The sequence below is a fragment of the Aquarana catesbeiana genome, linkage group LG03 (assembly GCF_042186555.1).
Source record: "Aquarana catesbeiana isolate 2022-GZ linkage group LG03, ASM4218655v1, whole genome shotgun sequence".
NCBI lineage: Eukaryota > Metazoa > Chordata > Amphibia > Anura > Ranidae > Aquarana > Aquarana catesbeiana.
Window position 1 is genome coordinate 297,751,055 of NC_133326.1, and position 21,950 is coordinate 297,773,004.

The window sequence follows — 21,950 nt, forward strand, 5'->3', positions numbered from 1 at the left end:
GTGAGCTCCTACACACTGAAAACTTTTTACTTTTTCCAGAAAATATTTAACTCAGTTCCTGTGAATCATAGCTACAAGCTTTGAGGGAAGTCAGATTTCTGAAATGGTGTTCATCTACTGCTTAACTACCTCTACAGACATAATATTTTGGCTAACAATCATCTGTTTAAATTGGATTTGTTGTGCACATGACTTTGGTTTAGCATGAAGAAAAGGATCTGTGCTGAACAGTTGTTTTTACTCAAGACTACAGCGAACCATCAAATGACATGAATATTGACAAGTGGCTTTCAAGTCACAACATGGCAACTTACCAAACAAGCCGACATTCTAGCATTCCTACCAATGTGGCAGCTCCTCTCCTTCAAATACTCACTCATAGGAAATCCCCATGTTCCATCTGTATGATCTGTAATACCAAAAGTTTAAACATACAATAAGGCTTTTCTAATGTCTTCCTTTATATACTGAAAATATAAGCAAAAGTCAACCACAGTTACAGTCTATTTCAATAACCAAACAAGACAGATATACACTGTTCTATTGAGGTTCTAAATCTTGTAGGCATTCCAATATTATGTCTACTACTCTTAACAAAAGATTTCTTCTTTATTTAGAATATGTAAACAGTCTATTACTAAGAGAAGTGGAGTAACAAAATACAAGACCTAACAACAAATTATTCACTTTGGCAAACAGCATGTTGTCCACGTTGCAGAAATTCATCATATGCCATGAAATGATTTATATTTAACACTCTCTTGCTCTGAACCATGAACAACATGGGATATCTTTACTATGTTTTTTTGTGTTTTTCTGTTTACATTCATGTCAGAAGCACGCTCCAGGTCCCTGATCTGTTTTCTTCCAGCCTGAAGCAGCTGCAAAGCTCTCAGTTGTTTCATCAAAATATTTAGATCTTTTTCATATCCAAAAGCATCAATTCATTTGGCTTACTTTCACTTGCATCTTGGCAGAAACCCCCCCCCCCCCCAAAAAAAAACTACCAAAGGATTTATTAAAAACACACATTTTGAGAAACCAATTAGGGCAGATAAGAAGCAAGAAACAAATAATAATAATAAAAAAATATATAAATACAATATAAATAAATTATATATATATATATATACACACACACACATATATACAGTATCTCACAAAAGTGAGTACACCCCTCACATTTTTTAAAATATTTTATTTTATCTTTTCTTGTGACAACACTGAAGAAATGACACTTTGCTACAATGTAAAGTAGTTAGTGTACAGCTTGTATAACAGTGTAAACTTGCTGTCCCCTCAAAATAACTCATTACACAGCCATTAAAGTCTAAACCATTGGCAACAAAAGTGAGTACACCCCTAAGTGAAAATGTCCAAATTGGGCTCAATTAGTCATTTTCCCTCCCCGGTGTCATGTGACTTGTTAGTGTTACAAGGTCTCAGGTGTGAATGGGGAGCAGGTGTGTTAAATTTGGTGTTATCGCTCTCACTCTCTCATACTGGTCACTGGAAGTTCAACATGGCACCTCATGGCAAAGAACTCTCTCTGAAAAAAAAGAATTGTTGATCTACATAAAGATGGCCTAGGTTATAAGAAGATTGCCAAGACCCTGAAACTGAGCTGCAGCACAGTGGCCAAGAGCATACAGCGGTTTAACAGGACAGGTTCCACTCAGAACAGGTCTCGCCATGGTCGACCAAAGAAGTTAAGTGCATGTGATCAGCATGATATCCATAGGTTGTAATTGGGAAATAGAGGTATGAGTGCTGCCAGCATTGCTGCAGAGGTTGAAGGGGTGGGGGTCAGCCTGTCAGTGCTCAGACCATACGCTGCACACCGCATTAAATTGGTGTGCATGGCTGTCATGCCAGAAGGAAGTCTCTTCTAAAGATAATGCACAAGAAAGCCCGCAAACAGTTTGCTGAAGACAAGCAGACTAAGGACATGGATTACTGGAACCATGTCCTGCGGTCTGATGAGACCAAGATAAACGACTTGGTTCAGATGGTGTCAAGCGTGTGTGGCAACCAGGTGAGGAGTACAAAGACAAGTGTGACTTGCCTACAGTCAAGCATGGTGGTGGGAGTGTCATGGTCTGGGGCTGCATGAGTGCTACCGGCACTGGGGAGCTATAGTTCATTGAGGGAACCATGAATGCCAACATGTACTGTGACATACTGAAGCAGAGCATGATCCCCTCTCTTCGGAGGCTGGGCCGCAGGGCAGTATGCCAACATGATAACGACCCCAAACACACCTCCAAGATGACCACTGCCTTGATAAAGAAGCTGAGGGTAAAGGTGACGGACTGGCCAAGCATGTCTTCAGATCTACACCCTATCGAGCATCTGTGGGGCATCCTCAAACGGAAGGTGGAGGAGCGCAAGGTCTCTAACATCCGCCAGCTCTGTGATGTCGTCATGGAGGAGTGGAAGAGGACTCCAGTGGCAACCTATGAAGCTTTGGTGAACTCCATGCCCAAGAGGGTTAAGGCAGTGCTGGAAAACAATGGTGGCCACACAAAATATTGTCAATTTGGGCCCAATTTGGACATTTTCATTTAGGGGTGTACTCACTTTCGTTGCCAGCGGTTTAGACATTAATGGCTGTGTGTTGAGTTATTTTGAGGGGACAGCAAATTTACACTGTTATACAAGCTGTACACTCACTACTTTACATTGTAGAAAAATGTAATTTCTTCAGTGTTGTCACATAAAAAAATATAATAAAATAGTTACAAAAATGTGAGGGGTGTACTCACTTTTGTGAGATACTGTATATATATATATATATATATATATATATATATACACACACAAACACACACTATATTATCACATCTGCCTTTACACGCAACTGAACTTTAATGGCATCCCAGTCTTGGTCCGTAGGGTTCAATATTGAGTTGGCCCACCCTTTGCAGCTATAACAGCTTCAACTCTTCTGGGAAGGCCGAGTACACCCCTGAAAATGTCCAAATTGGGCCCAAAGTGTCAATATTTTGTGTGGCCACCATTATTTTCCAGCACTGCCTTAACCCACTTGGGCATGGAGTTCACCAGAGCTTCACAGGTTGCCACTGGAGTCCTCTTCCACTCCTCCATGACGACATCACGGAGATGGTGGATGTTAGAGACCTTGCGCTCCTCCACCTTCCGTTTGAGGATACCCTTCAGATACTTAATAGGGTTTAGGTCTACATGCTTGGCCAGTCCATCACCTTTACCCTCAGCTTCTTTAGTGGCAGTGATTGTTCTCGAGGTGTGTTTGGGGTCGTTGTCATGTTGAAATACTGAGCTGCAGTCCAGTCTCCGAAGGGAGGGCATCATGCTCTGCTTCAGTATGTCACAGTGCATGCTGGCATTCATGATTCTCTCAATGTACTGTAGCTCCCCAGTGCAAACAGCACTCATGCAGCCCCAGACCATGACACTCTCACCACCATGCTTGACTGTAGGCAAGTCACACTTGTCTTTGTACTCCTCACCTGGTTGCCACACACGCTTGACACCATCTGAACCAAATACGTTTATCTTGGTCTCATCAGACTAAGCACATGGTTCCAGTAATCCATGTCCTTAGTCTGCTTGTCTTCAGCAAACTGTTTGCGGGCTTTCTTGTGCATCATCTTTAGAAGAGGCTTCCTTCTGGGACGACAGCCATGCAGACCAATTTAATGCAGTGTGCGGCGTATGGTTTGAGCACTGACAGGCTCATCCCCCACCCCTTCAACCTCTGCAGCAAAGCTGGGAGCACTCATATGTCTATTTCCCAAAGACAACCTCTGGATATGACGCTGAGCATGTGCACTCAACTTCTTTGGTCGACCATGGAGAGGCCTGTTCTGAGTGGAACCTGTCCTCTTCAACCGCTGTATGGTCTTGCCACCGGGCTGCAGCTCAGTTTTAGGGTCCTGTCAATCTTCTTATAGCCCAGGCATTCTTTATGTAGAGCAACAATTCTTTTTTACAGATCCTCAGAGAGTTCTTTGCCATGAGGTGCCATGTTGAACTTCCAGTGACCAGTGTGAGAGCGAAAACACCAAATTTAACACACCTTCTCCCCATTCACACCTGAGACCTTGTAACACTAATGAGTCACATGACACCGGGGAGGGAGAATGGATAATTGGGCCCAATTTGGACATTTTTACTTGGGAATGTACTTTTGTTGCCAGCGGTTTAGACACTAATGGTTGTGTGTTGAGTTATTTTGAGGTAACAGCAAATTTACACTGTTGTACAAGCTGTACACTCACTACTTTACATTTTCTTAAGTGTTGTCGCATGAAAAGATGTAATAAAATAGTTACAAAAATGTGAGGGGTGTATTCACTTTTGTGAGATACTGTATATGATTGTTTTCCTGCCTCTGACAATTTTTGCTCTTGATTCAGCATTGGATATCCTAAAAAGAACCAGTTAGGACAGAATTACGGGAGCTCCAGGGCTGTCTTCCATACTGTTATTTAATTATTCAGTCAAGTCACTGATGTGGAAAATGTATGCAGGTTATGATTCCTTAATTGCCAGTCAGAAACCTACTTGATTGTGAAGCGAAAAAAATGGCAGCAGGCCCAAAGTTTGAACTTTTAAAGCCCAACTCTGTGTTAAGCTAAAAATAAAAAAAAACCCTCAGCAAAAAAAACAAAAAAACAAAAAAAAAAGCTCTGGGGCTGCGATACTCACCTCCTCTATGGAGCTGTCCCCCACAGTAACTTCTATCCTATAATTAGATTTCCTCAGTGCTCCATATTGAATGATGCCTGGTGTCATTCAACCTGAAGACTGAGGAAATATAGTGAGTACAGAGCATCCTGCACTCACAGAACAATCATAAAGAGAGCGGCACTGACATCAGCAATATTGAGGACCGTCTTTCACCAGGAGAAGGTGCAGAGGCCCTACACTGCACATGACTACCCTGAAAACATTGGGAAAAGGTAAGTATAAAATCTAAAGCTTTAAATATAGCAGGGGCAGCATTGGATTGGGCTTTGCAAGTTGAAAATAACGTATAATGAGGCTGCTTTGTAGTCTATGTGGCAAGAATGCAGACCTTGCATTTTGGTGCAGCAGTGCCTACAATAGACAGCCAGAAAGATAATTCTCCAACATCCACTCACTACCAAAAAAATTTGTTTTCTGTGCACGTTAAGCTTAATCACTCTGAAGAAAAATGTCAATGCAAAATATCTTAGGCAGTAAAAGTTCAACTTGGAGAAATTAAACTTTCTAACACCTGTAGCAAAATGTTAAAAGTGATCATTTATACAACTTTTAATGCAATGTGATTTTACTTTCTGCTAACTGTAGAAAGAAATACATTTTCTTTTTATAGAAGGATACGCTGTGTGCAGTGCATTAAAGATTTTAGAAAGTTGTAACAAGAGATCTATTTCAAACTGGTGTAAATAAATCATGATAAAATATTAATTCCTAATATGTCAGTGCTTATAACATAAACAATAAACCCAAATAACAAGCAGTTCCCAGGTTATACTAAAGCATCAGTCTTAATTATGTGGACTGACATCTTACAGTGGCCCACTGAAACTACGATGTTTATAGACTGGAGAATTCAAGAAATAGCCAACAACATTATTTGTTTTATATTATCAAATCTATGTTCTCAATGTTGGCAGTAATCTTGAGCAAGTGCAATGCCCTGCTAGTAAAACACATTTGAAAAAAACTGGTAAGCCTTCCCATTGGATGTTACCATATTTATCGGCATATAACACTCACTTTTCCCCCCTCAAAATAGGGGGCAAATCACAGGTGCGTGTTATACGCCGATAGTGTACCTCGGAGGGGGACGAGCGCCGACGGAATTCACTGAGCCGTCATCTCCCGTTTACTCGGCTCGAATTCTGCTCTCACGTCACACACACACACACACACACACAGTCTTGCTTCCACCACCAGCATTGGTCCAGTGTTCTGTCTATCACAGGAGCTGGTCCAATACTGATGGTGGAGGTGGGAATGTGTGTGGGTGTGACTGCTGACTGAGAGCCGAGTTAACAGGAGATGACAGCTCTGTGATTTCCTGCACTGTTCAGGCTGCATTGATGAAAGATGGTGAGGCTGCAGATAAGCATTGAGGCTAAAAATGGGCATTGATCAGGATGCATTGAGGAGATTGGCTGCAGATGTGCATTGATCAGACGGGCTGCAGATGGGCATTGATCAGGCTGCATTGATGAGATGGGCTGCAGATGGGCATTGATCAGGCTACACTGATGAGATGGGCTGCAGATGGGCATTGATCAGGCTGCACTGAGTCTGCAGATGGGTATCGTTTAGGCTGCATTGATGGGAGATGAGGAGGCTGCAGATGGGCACTAATCAGGCTGCATTGATGGGGATTGGTACGTCCCCTTTAAGAAGCGTGACCGCGGGTCCCGCAGACTCAATGTCCGCCGGGTGCCTGCAATCGAGTAACAGAGAGAAAGAACGGGGAGATGCTTTTGTAAACAAAGCATTTCCCAATTCTGCCTAGTGACAGGACAGAGATCACAGCTCTCTGTCATCGAGAGCAGTAAACACTGTCCTGTGTGTTAAAGCCCAGCCCCCTAACAGTGATGCCCTGCACACACGACCAGTTTTGCCGTCGGAATAAACTCTGAAGGTTTTTACAACGGAGTTCTGCTCAAGCTGTCTTGCATACACACGGTCACACCAAATTCCAACCATCCAGAACGCGGTGACGTACAACACGTACGACGGGACTAGAAAACGGAAGTTCAATAGCCAGTAGCCAATAGCTTCCGTCTAGTACTTGCTTCGGAGCATGCGTCGTTTTTGGTGCGTCAGAACAGCATACAGATGATAGTAATTTGTTCCGTCGGAAAAATATAGAACATATTCTCTATCTAAGTCCGTCTGAATTTTCGACACGTGGTCGGAATATACAATGAAAAGCTCCCATCGGACTCTTTCTGTCGGAAATACTGCTCGTGTGTACGCTGCATTGGAATCACTCTCTAGGACACACTTAACCCCTTCACTGCCCCCTAGTGGTTAACCCCTTCACTGCCAGTGTCATTTACACAGTAATCAATGCATTTTTATAGCATCGATCGCTGTATAAATGACAATGGTCCCAAAATATTGTAAAAAAATGTTAATGTCGCAGTCCCGATAAAAATCACAGATCGCCACCATTACTAATAAACAAAAAAATTTAAAATAAAAATGCCACAAAACTATCCCCTATTTTGTAGACGTTATAAATTTTGCGCAAACCAATCAATATATGCTTATTGAGTTTTTTTTTCACCAAAAATATTTAGAAGAATACATATCGGCCTAAACTGAGGAAAAAAATTGTTTTTTTATATATTTTTGGGGATATTTATTATAGCAAAAAGTAAAAAATGTTGTTTTTTTTTCAAAATTGTCGCCCTTTTTTTGTTTATAGCGCAAAAAATAAAAAATGCAGAGGTGATCAAATACCACCAAAAGAAAGCTCTATTTGTGGGAAAAAAAGGACATCAATTTTGTTTGGATACAACGTCGCACGACCGCGCAACTGTTAGTTAAAGCGACGCAGTGCCGAATCACAAAAAGTGCTGAAATGGTTAAAAAATAAGTTTTTATTCTGAAACTTGTGTGTGTTATGCGCCGTACACACGATCAGAAAATCGTACGGAAAATACCGCTTTTGAAGCGATCGTACTATAATCGGATTGTTAGTACAGAGCTTTCGAGAGCCGATCAGGACAGTTCATCAGATAGTATTCTATCGGACATGCAGGAAATTTTTTTTTCGTACGATGCCAGATCATACGATTTTCATGTAATCAGTACAGCTATCGTTTCGAAAATGCAATACAAATGCATTACAACACATGACATCACTTCCGAATTTTATTTCTGTCGTGCGGGAATTTTCGTGATTTTAGTAAACTCATCATATTCGATCTGAGATCAGCATGCAATAAAAAATGGACGATCATTCGTCCGATAATCTCATCGTGTGTATGGGGCATTAGATGCTGATAAATTCAGTACTTACCACACTTCTTTCTACAGTCCATTCAAGACCACCAAGCTACAGTGCTTGGACTCACTTGCTTGAACCTGCTTTTAGATTATTTTTTGGAAATACAGCCGGTAAAATAAGTATACAACACGTCACCATTTTTCTGGGTAAATATATTATTAAAGGTGCTATTGACATGAAATGTTCACCAAATGTCAACAACAACCCATGCAATCCATACATACAAAGAAACCAAAACAAATAAGTTCAGAAATGAAGTCATGTGTAATTAAATGGAATGACACAGGGAAAAGTATTGGACACATGAAGAAAGGGAGGTACACAAAAGGCATGGAAAGCCAATACATCAGCTGTAATCTATCAGTAATTAGAAAGCAATCCTGCCCCTTGTCAGTGTAAATTAACCTCAGCAGTTATACTGGGGCAGGTTGGCTCCCCTGGGCGAACTGTCATAGCTCACCTTTTGACCACTAGGGGGCGCGACTACAGAGCCGATGTGCGTGCCCAGCGGTTGCGATGACCACCGGGCACCCGCGATCGATTCACACAGAGACAGAACGGAGATCTGTCAATGTAAACAGACAGATCTCCGTGCCGTCAGGGGTGAGGAGAGCGATCTGTTGTTCATACTAAGTATGAAAAACGATTGCTTTTCTCACCCAGGCAGTCCCATCCCCCCACAGTTAGAATCACTCTTTAGGTAACACAGTTAACCCCTTGATCGCCCCCTAATGTTAACCCCTTCCCTAACAATGACATTTATACAGTAATCAGTGCATTTTTATAGCACTGATCGCTACATAAATGTCAATGGTCCCAAAAATGTGTCAAAGGTGTCCGATCTGTTCGCCATAATGTTGCAGTCCCAATAAAATCGCAGATCATCACCATTACTAGAAAAAAAAAGAAGAAGAATGCCATAAATCTTTCCCCTGTTTTGTAGACACTATAACTAACAAACCAATCAATATACACTTATTGCGATTTTTATTATCAAAAATATGTAGAAGAATACATAGCGGCCTAAACTGAGGAAAACATTTGCTTTTTTTATTTTTAAATTGGGGATTTTTGTTACAGCAGTCCCTCTTTTTTTGTTTATAGCACAAAAAATAAAAACGCAGAACACCAGAAAAAAGCTCTATTTGTGGGAAAAAAAGGACGTCAATTTTGTTTGGGTACAACGTTGCACGACCACGCAATTGTCAGTTAAAGCGAAGCAGTGCCGTATCGCAATACATGGCTTGGTCATTGAGCAGCCAAATCTTCCGTGGCTGAGGTGGTTTATATCAGCTGGTTCAGTCTCAACTGAATGGTGTCTCAGTACCTAGGTGTCACACAAGAAACATCTCATGATTGGTGAAAGCAAAGAGCTCTTTCAAGACCTTCACAACCTTACTGTATTGTTACAAAACATGCTGATGGCATTGGTTACAGAAGGAGGTCTAAACTTCTGAGCAGTGTTGGAGCCATAATCTGGAAGTGGAAAGAACATAATTTCACCATAAACCAGCCACGACCAGGTGCTCCTCACAAGATTTCTGACAGAGGAATGAAAAGAATTATCAGAGGCATTGAATTGGCCAAGAGCCAAGGACCACTTGTGGAGAGCTTCATAAAGACCTGGTATTAGCAGATACAATAGTTTCAAAGAAAACAATAAGTAATGCACTCAACCACCAAAGTTTGCTGCACAACATTTAGACAAGCCTGTGGAATACTGTGAGAATATAGTCTGGTCAGATGAGACCAAAATTGAACTCTTTGGATGCCAGAATACACACCATGTTTGAGATCAAATAGCACTGCACATCACCCCAAAAATACTATACCAACAGTGAAGTTTGGAGGTGTGAACATCATGGTGTGGGGCTGTTTTTCAGCATATGGTACTGGCAAACTTCATATCATTGAAGGATGAATGGAAAAATGTACCAAGACATTCTTCAAAAAAATCTGCTGCCATCTACCAGGATGTGCAAGAGAATCCCAAACACAAAGCCAAGGAAACTCTTAATTGGTTTCAAAGAAAGAAAATAAAGCTGCTAGAATGGCCCAGCCAATCACCTGACTTGAATCCAATAGATCTATGGAAAGAACTAACGATCAGAGTTCATAGAAGAGGCCCACAGAACCTTCAAGATTTGAAGACTGTTTGTGTGGATGAATGAGCCAAAATCAATCCTGAACAATGCATGCGACTAGTTTCTCCATACAGGAGGCGTCTTGAGGCTGTCATTACCAACAAAGGATTGTGTACGAAGTATTAAATACATTTCAGTTAGCGTGTTCAATACTTTTTCCCTGTGTCATTCCATTTTATTACACATAACTTCATTTCTGAACTTATTTGTTTTTTTTGTATGTATGGATTGAATGGGTTGTTACCGACATGTGGTGAAAATTTCACACCAATAGCACCTTTAGAAATATATTTACTTAGAAAAATGGTGACGTGTTGAATACTTATTTTCCCCGCTGTATATAATATTTAGTATGGTATATATTTCATGTATACTGTATGTTTACATTCTCCTTCCACACCCAACTAATTTCTTGTTATTGGATTACCACTATATCTTATCTCCTATTTGTTTGTTTGAAAATATTATTTCCTGGTGTTCACACGTTTTCTTAAGTTTTGTACATTGTCCTACCTGTAATTTCTGTGCATTGTCAGACACCCAATATGACATACCGTATCTCACCTGTTTGGTCATGCAACAGAATTTTATTGAGATTTAGGTCTGACCTCTGACCTTCTATAATCTCTCTTAAAAACGGATTTTGATCTGTACCACCCTTGATTTATGCCTCTGTTTACTGTAGATCACTGATGTTGACTAATGGCACTGATTATATAAAGCAGAACGTGGGATGCTCCTTTAAATTAAAGGCTCACCCACTAAGGAGAAACTACATGATGAACACAACAGGTGGGCACACACAAGTCCTGATTTTACGTACGCTTTTTCATGCGTCTATCTATTATAGCATGAACACCCTTCCTTCCACATCATAAATAGGGTTTCTGGCACAAAAAGAGCCTTTATGTTTTTAAAAATACTCTGGAGATGTTGTCACTTGGATGGAAACAGCACTTAGTTCAGTACAATACTACATATTTAAAACAAGTGTTTATAGTGTGGAAACATAAGGTTATCATTTAAGACTCTCCTGGGATAACATGTTTTATACAAAACAAAAAACAATTCCTAAATCATTACCTTCATCTTATGAAAACTAAACATTTCTTTCCTCACAAGATTAAAATTGATGTAATATAAAAGTATGTAATTAAATTACATGTAAACACTGATGCCTCCAGCTAATAGTTTACCCGCTGATCTGTTATTAAGGCATGTCTTGCTTATGGTTTGTCATGCACCTGCCTTTATGCAATCCTTCAATATGTAATAGGGGGATTAAAAAAAAAATGTTTTTGAATAAAATAACCTAAAAAGTATATGTTGTGAACTTAACTGAAATAAGAATTCCCTAATAAAAGTTTTTCCTCCTCTAATACAAAAAAAGAAGCAATATAACTCCAACTGTCACCCTGTCCAAAGCACTGGTTAACACAGATTCCCCAACATCAAGTGGATACAACAGTGTATTGAAAGATATAGATACTCTACACATTGGTGTTCAAAAAATGTACTTGATGCTGCATTGCAATAGAAGGAATATGTTCTCCATTCTCCAGTCTTACCTTCAGTCTTGCAGAGATGTACAGGCCACTCTCCTCTATTGAAAATGCTTTCTCTGAATTCACAGCACACATTACACTTCTTATGCCCCGCACACACGGTCGGATTTTCCGATGGAAAATGTCCGATCGGAGCGTGTTGTCGGAAATTCCGACCGTGTGTGGGCTCCATCGGACATTTTCCATCGGATTTCCCGACACACAAAGTTGGAGAGCAGGAGATAAAATTTTCCGACAACAAAATCCGTTGTCGGAAATTCCGATCGTGTGTACACAAATCCGACGGACAAAGTGCCACGCATGCTCAGAATAAATAAAGAGATGAAAGCTATTGGCCACTGCCCCGTTTATAGTCCCGACGTACGTGTTTTACTTCACCGCGTTTAGAACGATCGGATTTTCCGACAACTTTGTGTGACCGTGTATATGCAAGACAAGTTTGAGCCAACATCCATCGGAAAAAATCCTAGGATTTTGTTGTCGGAATGTCCGAACAAAGTCCGACCGTGTGTACGGGGCATTATAGTGTGCAAAACAAGCTGTGACAAGTCAGAGAGTGCATACCCCATTTTCAGTTCTTTTAATTATGGAGACTCAGCATTACATGTGAGCATAAACTATGGTGGACAACATGCAAGTGCAGCCTGCTCCGGAATGCCTAGGTCCCCAGACTGACATCCACCTATTAAAGCCGATCTCCGGGAAAAGTGAAAATCCTCCCTTGCTCGTTTAGGTCTAGGGGGCTACAAACATCTTGGGACTTATTTTTTACCACCACTGTTCTCTCCAGTAGTGGATTGTGCCTCTGGGTCCTCATGTGCAATGCAGGGTTATGGGCTCAGTGTTGGACTTGATGACATCAGAGGATGTGCGGCTGCTGGAGTATAAAGAAAAAGAGGCTCCAGGGACCAGTCTTACAAGTTTGAGGAAGTCTGCGTGAGAGGAGGATGAAGTAAATAAAACTACTTTTTGTCATGTATTAGACATCAGTGAGCATTTAGCCCTTGCAGTTTGGGGGCAGCCTCACTGCAAGCAAGCATTTTTCCTTTCCGTGGAATTCAACTTTAAGGCATTTTGATATTTGCCTAGCTCCCCCAACTGCTTGCATCAGGGCTGAGAACTGTTGACAGAAGTACTAGCGCAGAATGCTGTGATATATAAAGGAAGCTTTGTACAGCACACTGCTGGCGCCTCCTCTACTAGCCATGATCTGCCTAAATTGCAAAGAGAAGCACAGAGAGCCAATAATTTTTTTTTTTTAACTTACTGATGTCCAAAGGCAGTCAAACTGAGGTGTGGGCAACAGTTACTGAGAGGTCCAACTGATCCCACAACAGAATCAATGCCTAAATATCAGAAAAAAAAAAACAGATTCATAAGGGAAAGTTTGGAAAATAACTATGTTGAAAAAGGAGACCAGCCAGTCAAGCACAGAAGGCTAAAGACTGGCATAGCGTTCCTAACCCTTGGCCACAGAAACAGGAAGAACCATAAGGAAAAAAGATGTCTGCTCATACAAGCAAACTTGCAACAAGATATCCATAGGTGTAAGATTTCTCACAAAATAACAATTCTAATGGTTAGAAGGGAATGGCCCACAAGGGTGGTAGAAACTGAAACTTCCAGATGTACAATATCCCTCACAGGGGAAATTTGCATCAGGGTGCAAGCAATCTCTGTCTGTTGACAGTCCAGGGGAATACAGAACCCTCCAGTGATGGCTACTTCCCTCAAAGCAGGGAAGGCCACACTGTGGCTCTTAGAAATACAGGAAAGTCACCAGCGACACACTGTCCAGCATAGGAAGCAAATCAAATGACCTGATTCTGAATTCCCACAAGTTTTCGGAGGCGAAGACCCTGCAACGCTCAGGTGATGTCCAGTGAAGGTCAGGCCAAAACACCAAACCATAGGAGAATCCACAAAAACTGCTCAAAAACTGCCTTTTCCAGAGGACCATACGCAAGATAGGATAAGAGGATGTGCCCATCACAGGGGTCTTCCGAGGGTGAGGGGTAAATAAAAATCCCACTCCCCACCAAGACAAGCAAATACCATCCAGAACTTCCAGGCCAAAGAGACCACCTTGGTGTCTTGCCCAGAGATCAGACTACATAATACAGAAGAAAAGTCTGATAGGGACTGAGAGACTATACTAGAAGGGTAGGTCACAGCAATTCCACAAACCTTGAACTGGGAAGGTGGGTAAAAATCTGTTATGCATAGGGAGGAGGGTTTGGCTCTATGGTGACCCAAGGCTATCAGCACTAGACACTAGACAATACCCATCTAGATAAAGTGTGCAGATGATAGGATGCTCAGCATTGCTGAAAGTGCAGGAGTGCAGGAATCCAGGAAACCGATTCTCTTCAAATAGGGTCTCCTGAACGTTCCACAACAGAGATGCCAGGAAAAGGTGCTAGGATGGATATAAGAACTCTAAAGGGTAAGGCCCTTACCTGGAAAATGGTTGGGACTTTGCATGAGGCAAATGACAGACAATAAATGAAAAACAAAAATCGTATTTATTGACCTAGAGGTGAACATTGCACATATAATAAATACTGTAAAAAAAAGCCATCTCACTATATATATATATATATATATATATATATATATATATATATATATTTTTTTTTTTTTATATATACACATACATACATACATACACACACACACACAGTGGATACGGAAAGTATTCAGACCCCCTTAAATTTTTCAGTCGGGAGTCGGGAGATGGGAGAAAGTTGTAGAAAGTCAACCATCACTGCAGCCCTCCACCAGTCGGGGCTTTATGGCAGAGTGGCCCGATGGAAGCCTCTCCTCAGTGCAAGACACATGAAAGCCCGCATGGAGTTTGCTAAAAAAAAACACCTGAAGGACTCTAATGAGACCAAGATAGAACTTTTTGGCCTTAATTCTAAGCGGTATGCGTGGAGAAAAACAGGCACTGCTCATCACCTGTCCAATACAGTTCCAACAGTGAAGCATGGTGGTGGCAGCATCATGCTGTGGGGGTGTTTTTCAGCTGCAGGGACAGGACGACTGGTTGCAATCGAGGGAAAGATGAATGCGGCCAAGTACAGGGATATCCTGGACGAAAACCTTCTTCAGAGTGCTCAGGACCTCAGACTGGGCCGAAGGTTTACCTTCCAACAAGACAATGACCCTAATCACACAGCTAAAATAATGAAGGAGTGGCTCCACAACAAGTCCGTGACTGTTCTTGAATGGCCCAGCCAGAGCCCTGACTTAAACCCAATTGAGCATCTCTGGAGAGACCTAAAAATGGCTGTCCACCAATGTTTACCATCCAACCTGACAGAACTGGAGAGGATCTGCAAGAAGGAATGGCAGAGGATCCCCAAATCCAGGTGTGAAAAACTTGTTGCATCTTTCCCAAAAAGACTCATGGCTGCATTAGATCAAAAGAGTGCTTCTACTAAATACTGAGCAAAGGGTCTGAATACTTAGGACCATGTGATATTTCAGTTTTTCTTTTTTTAATGAATCTGCAAAAAATGTCAACAATTCTGTGTTTTTCTGTCAATATGGGGTGCTGTGTGTACATTAATGAGGAAAAAAATGAACTTAAATGATTTTAGCAAATGGCTGCAATATAACAAAGAGTGAAAAATTTAAGGGGGTCTGAATACTTTCCATCCCCACTGTATATACACATACATATATATATAAAAATATCAGAAGAGGATTGCTGCACAAATGGTGAAAATTTATTGGTAAAAAATTACATCATATCAGGTATTGTCAGGTGACGTTTCGGGCTAACAATATCGCCCTTCTTCATGACCACATACCTACAACTGATCATATACAAAGGTCTATATATATGTAGCTTGTGAAGGCTACTAATCAATCAATCAAACTCAGCTGGAATCATCACATAAAAAACACATTCCTTATCATGAGTAATTCGATTAGTTATAAAACATGGAACGACTTTGGAAACAAGTGGAAAAAACCCCTTCACTATATGATAGTATACTTGATAGAATAGTTCATCTATAAAAAAATATATACAACATAATTAATAATAGGTAAACCATTATCCATCATTAATTAAAAACAATTGCAGAAAACAACAAAGAGATCTGTGATAAAATACTGGATCTGTCAGTAAAAGATCAGCCGATATATTAATCGATCGACTATCTAGTGACTCAGATCCTAAGGAACACAATGAAAAGCGCACATTTCAAAGGAACAGATACAGATCAAAGTCCTTGTTTAACCCCTTAGGTTGTAAAGTATCTAAACGATTTATCCAATATGCCTCCCTCTTTTTTTAGTTCCAGCTCTCTATTACCTCCTCGTCTGTTGTTTGGGATACCGTCTATAACCATATACCTGATGTGTGAAACAGTATGGTTCATTTCTACAAAATGCCTAGACAGTGGTAACTTGTCAATCTTATCACGGATCGAATATTTATGTCGTGCAATCCTATCTTTTACCTTTTGTGTAGTTTCACCTACATAGACCAGTCTGCATGGTCATTTAATAATATATACTACGTAAGTGGATTGACAAGTAAAATAATCTTTAATGGCAATATTTTATCCTTTATGTGGATGGTTAAAATTTTTTCCTTTTATCACGCTGGAACACAGGAACGAGCCTAGATTGGGTGGACCCAGAAAAGTCACCCGGGGTATAGGGGTACGAAATTGGTCTGATTTAACCAATCTACTGTGTATAGTTCTCCCCTTGCGATATGATGGTAATGGCGCATGTTGAAATTCAGGGACAGTAGGATAATTTCTATTTAGTATGGACCAGTGTTTTCTAACAATGTTGTTCACCTTATTAGAAAAAGGATGATACTGGGAAATGAAAGGAAGCCTGCGGTCTGTGTTTATTCTTTTATCTCTATGTAAATTAATCAGTTCATAGTGTACCACTTCACCAGGGTAACCCCTTTGCCGGAGTCTGCCTTCCATTTCATCCAGTCTATCCTCTCTGTGAGTAGATTTATGAGTGATTCTCAATACTCGTTTTAATTGGCTCCTTGGTATTGATTTAAATACAACTGGGGGGTGGAAACTGGAAAAATGTAATAAATGGTTACAATCGGTCGGTTTTCAATAGAGATCACTCACAATCTGACTGTCTTGTATATACAGTAATGTATCCAAGAACACTATCGTCTCAGTCGCAACCGACATATTGAACTTTAAGCCAGGAACCAACTGATTTAAATATTCATAAAATAACCATAATGAGTCTGGGTTGCCCACCCATATGCCAAATGTGTCATCAATAAATCTAAACCATGCCATGCAATTGTCTTTAAACAATTTGCAATGATAGATGAATGCATTTCTGTGTTTTTCTGTCAATATGGGGTGCTGTGTGTACATTAATGAGGAAAAAAAATGAACTTAAATGATTTTAGCAAATGGCTGCAATATAACAAAAAGTAAAAAATTTAAGGGGGTCTGAATACTTTCCGTCCCCACTGTATACACACACACATATATATATATATATATATATATATATATATATATATATATATATATATATATATATATATCTACACATACACATAACATGAGTATACTGCACATATGTACATACATATGTACAAAACGTGACAATGTTTTTATTAATACTTGGAAATATCCTGTCACACCATTCTTGATGTTATTTAATACTCAATGGAGAATTTATTACTTTTTTTAGATTGGCAATTGGAATGTGCTGCCTCAAATTCTGTGCATATACATATGTGCAGTATATTCATGTTATGTTTATATATATATATGAGATGGCTTTTTTACAGTATTTATTTAATATATGCAATGTTCAACTCTATGTGAATAAATATTACTTTTTATTTTTTGCCTGTGATTTGCCTCATGCAAAGTCCCAACTTTCTCCTCAATTTTCTGAACCAGGGATGGAGGCATGCTATAATGCTTCATTTAAAGTCCCAAAACTTTCTTGTATACACTTACCTGGAAAAGAAGCAGTAGGGACTGATCAACCGTGTAGGTCCAGTACCCTGAGGGGAGGAATAGGGTTGAACAGTATCAAGCAACACAATGGGTGTGGAGGAGCATTTATGGAAAACGGACTCCGCTGCGGAAGAGAAGGCTGTAGCATTTACCCCATGCTGGCTAAAATATAAGTAAACTGCAGGAAGACTAATTTATTTACAGTATGCATTAATTTTGCTTAGCAAGAACCACAGCTGTACAACTGAGAATGATGGCACAGATTTTACCATGTGGATTAGATATTTAAAGTAAGAAGCTTCAGGCTTTTGGGGTGGCATTTCTGTTTAACCTTTTGCTCAGCAAACATCCCTATTAATGTGGAAAGGTCACAATAATGATTACATTTGAAGGAAAACACATTGGAACATAAATAAAAAAAAAAAAAGTAAAAATGTATTTGTAACTAAAGGGGATAGGAAAATTAGTGAATGGCCATAACTGATATGGGCAGGTTAATACACATCAGAGATTTGACTTGCAAAGCCAAAAGGTAATTTATACACTGCATTGCACACTCACTGTTACACTGACCTGAAAGATGCCAACAGTGGCAAAATAAATTACTGGCATGATATTATTGGCATGTACAGTGCTTTTTAGAAACTTACAAATATTACAAACCAAAATGTTATTTTTGTGCTATGCAAATAATAGTAAGATATATATATATATATATATATATATATATATATATATATATATATATATACACACACACACACACACACACACACACACACACATACACAGTATCTCACAAAAGTGAGTACACCCCTCACATTTATGTAAATATTTTATTATATCTTTTCATGTGACAACACTGAAGAAATTACACTTTGCTACAATGTAAAGTAGTGAGTGTACAGCTTGTATACCAGTGTAAATTTGCAGTTCCCTCAAAATAACAACACACAGCCATTAACCACTTCCGGACCAGCCGCCGTAGTCATACTGTGGCAGGTTGGCTCGGCTGGGCAGATCGATGTTACCTTACGTGGCTTTTCCTTTTGGCCACTAGGGGTGCGCGCTCCAGCAGCGTGTACCCGGAGCCGATGCAAATGCCCGGCGGGTGCGATGACGATCGGGCACCCGCGATCATGACAGAGCGAGAACCGGGGTCTGTGTGTCTGAACACACAAATCTTGGTTCTTTCAGGGGACTAGAGACAGATCGTGTGTTTATACTAAGTATGAACAACGATCTCTCTCTGCTCCTAGACAGTCCCATCCCCCCTACAATTAGAGCACAGTGAGGAAACACAGTTAAACCCTAGATCGCCCCCTAGTGTTAACCCCTTCCCTGCCAGTGACATTCATACAGTAATCAATGCTCTTTTATAGCACTGATCGCTGTATAATTGTCAATGGTCCCAAAATGTGTCAAAAATGTCCAATCTGTCCACCGCAATATCGCAGTTCTGATAAAAAATAGTAAAAAAATAAAAATGCCATAAATCTATCCCTTATTTTGTAGACACTATAACTTTTGTGCAAACCAATCAATAACCACTTCTTGCGATTTTTTTTACCAAAAATATGAAGAGGAATACATATCGGCCTAAACTGAGGAAAAAATTAGTTTTTTTGAAAAAAAATGTGGGAAATTTATTATAGCAAAAAGTAAAAGATATTGTGTTTTTTCAAAATTGTCGATTTTCTTTTGGTCATAGCGCAAAAAATAAAAAACGCAGAGGTGAGCAAAAACCACCAAAAGAAAGCTCTATTTGTAGGGAAAAAAGGATATCAATTTTGTTTGGGTACAGTGTCGCACAACTGCGCAATTGTCAGTTAAAGTGACGCAGTGACGTATCATAAAAAATGGGCTGGTCATTGAGCAGCCAAATCTTCCGGGGCTGAAGTGGTTAATGTCTAAACCGCTGGCAACAAAAGTAAGTACATCCCTAAGTGAAAATGTCCAAATTAGGCCCAATTAGCCATTTTCCCTCCCTGATGTCATGTGACTCATTAGTGTTACAAGGTCTCAGGTGTGAATGGGGAGCAGGTGTGTTACATTGGGGCAAAAAAGTATTTAGTCAGCCACCAATTGTGCAAGTTCTCCCACTTAAAAAGATGAGAGAGGCCTGTAATTAAGGAGAGAGAAGGGGATTTTTAGGGACTTTAAGGAAGCCTAAACCTGGTAAGGTTATGTATTTCCATCCCTATGGGACTTTAAATGAAATTGTGGCCCGGTAGGGTCACATATTTCCATCCCTATTAGTCAAACAAAGTCCCACCCTCCTCGTCCCCTCTTTGAGAGGCCTGTAATTGTCATCATAGGTATACCTCAACTATGAGAGACAAAATGTGGAAACAAATCCAGACAATCACATTGATCACTTCTGATTTTTGAAAGAATTTATTTACAAATTATGGTGGAAAATAAGTATTTTGTCAATATCAAAATTTCATCTCAATACTTTGTTCTATATCCTTTGTTGGCAATGACAGAGGTCAAATATTTTCTGTAAGTCTTCACAAGGTTGTCACACACTGTTGCTGGTATGCTGGCCCATTCCTCCATGCAGATCTCCTCTAGAGCATTGATGTTTTGGGGCTGTTGCTGGGCAACACAGACTTTCAACTCCCTCCAAAGGTTTTTTATGGGGTTGAGATCTGGAGACTGGCTAGGCCACTCCAGGACCTTGAAATGCTTCTTACGAATCCACTCCTTCGTTGCTCGGGCAGTGTGTTTGGGATCATTGTCATGCTGAAAGACCCAGCCACGTTTCATCTTTAACACCCTTGGTGATGGGAGGAGGTTTGCACTCAAAATCTCCCGATACATGGCCCCATTCATTCTTTAATGTACACGGATCAGTCAACCTGTTCCCTTTGCAGAGAAACCGCCCGAAAGCATGATGTTGCCAGCCCCATTCTTCACAGTAGGTATGGTGTTCTTTGGTTGCAACTCAGCATTCTCTCTCCTCCAAACACGACGAGTTGTGTTTCCACCAAACAGTTCTACTTTGGTTTCATCTGACCATTTGACATTCTCCCAATCCTCTTCTGGATCATCCAAATGCTCTCTAGCAAATCTCAGACGGGCCCGGACTTGTACTGGCTTAAGCAGGGGGACATGTCTGGCACTGCAGGATCTGAGTCCCTGGCGGCGTAGTGTGTTACTGATGGTAGCCTTTGTTACGTTTGTCCCAGCTCTCTGCAGGTCATTCACTAGGTCCCCCGTGTGGTTCTGGGATTTTTGCTCACCGTTCTTGTGATCATTTTGACCCCACAGGGTGAGATCTTGCGTGGAGCCCCAGATCAAGGGATATTATCAGTGGTCTTATATGTCTTCCATTTTCTAATTATTGTTCCCACAGTTGATTTTTTCACACCAAGCTGCTTGCCCATTGCAGATTCAGTCTTCCCAGCCTGGTGCAGGCCTACAATTTTGTTTCTGGTGTCCTTCGACAGCTCTTTGGTCTTCACCATAGTGGAGTTTGGAGTGTGACTGTTTGAGGTTGTGGACAGGTGTCTTTTATACTGATAACAAGTTCAAACAGGTGCCATTAATACAGGTAATGACTGGAGGACAGAGGAGCCTCTTAAAGAAGAAGATACAGGTCTGTGAGAGCTATAAATCTTGCTTGTCTGTAGGTGACCAAATACTTATTTCCCACCATAATTTCCAAATAAATTCTCTCAAAAATCACACAATGTGATTGTCTGGATTTGTTTCCACATTTTGTCTCTCATAGTTGAGGTATACCTATGATGACAATTACAGGCCTCTCTCATCTTTTTAAAGTGGGAGAACTTTGCACAATTGGTGGCTGACTTAATACTTTTTGCCCCACTGTAAATTTGGTGTTATCACTCTCTTATACTGGTCACTGGAAGTTTAACATGGCACCTTATGGCAAAGAATTCTCTGAGGATCTGAAAAAAAAGAATTGTTGCTCTACATAAAGATGGCTAGGCTATAAGAAGATTGCCAAGACCCTGAAACTGAGCTGCAGCACGGTAGCCAAGACCATACAGCGGTTTAACAAGACAGGTTCCACACAGAACATGCCTCGCAGTGGTTTACCAAAGAAGTTGAGTGCACATGCTCAGCATCATATCCAAAGGTTGTCTTTGGGAAATAGACATATGAGTGCTGCCAACATTGCTGCAGAGGTTGAAAGTATGGGGGGTCAGCCCCTCACTGCTCAGACCATACGCCACACACTGCATCAAATTTACCTGCATGGCTATCATCCCAG

General features: G+C 40.5%; 1 protein-coding gene across 1 annotated transcript in view; it reads right to left on the reverse strand.

Annotated features, from left to right (window-relative positions):
• METTL25 (methyltransferase like 25) overlaps window positions 1–21,950 on the reverse strand; it is a 395,084-nt gene that overhangs the window by 150,291 nt on the left and 222,843 nt on the right. The window contains exon 7 of the mRNA XM_073620219.1: window positions 315–409. Within this exon, the coding sequence (XP_073476320.1) occupies window positions 315–409 (95 nt within the window). The remainder of the gene's footprint in view (window positions 1–314; window positions 410–21,950) is intronic.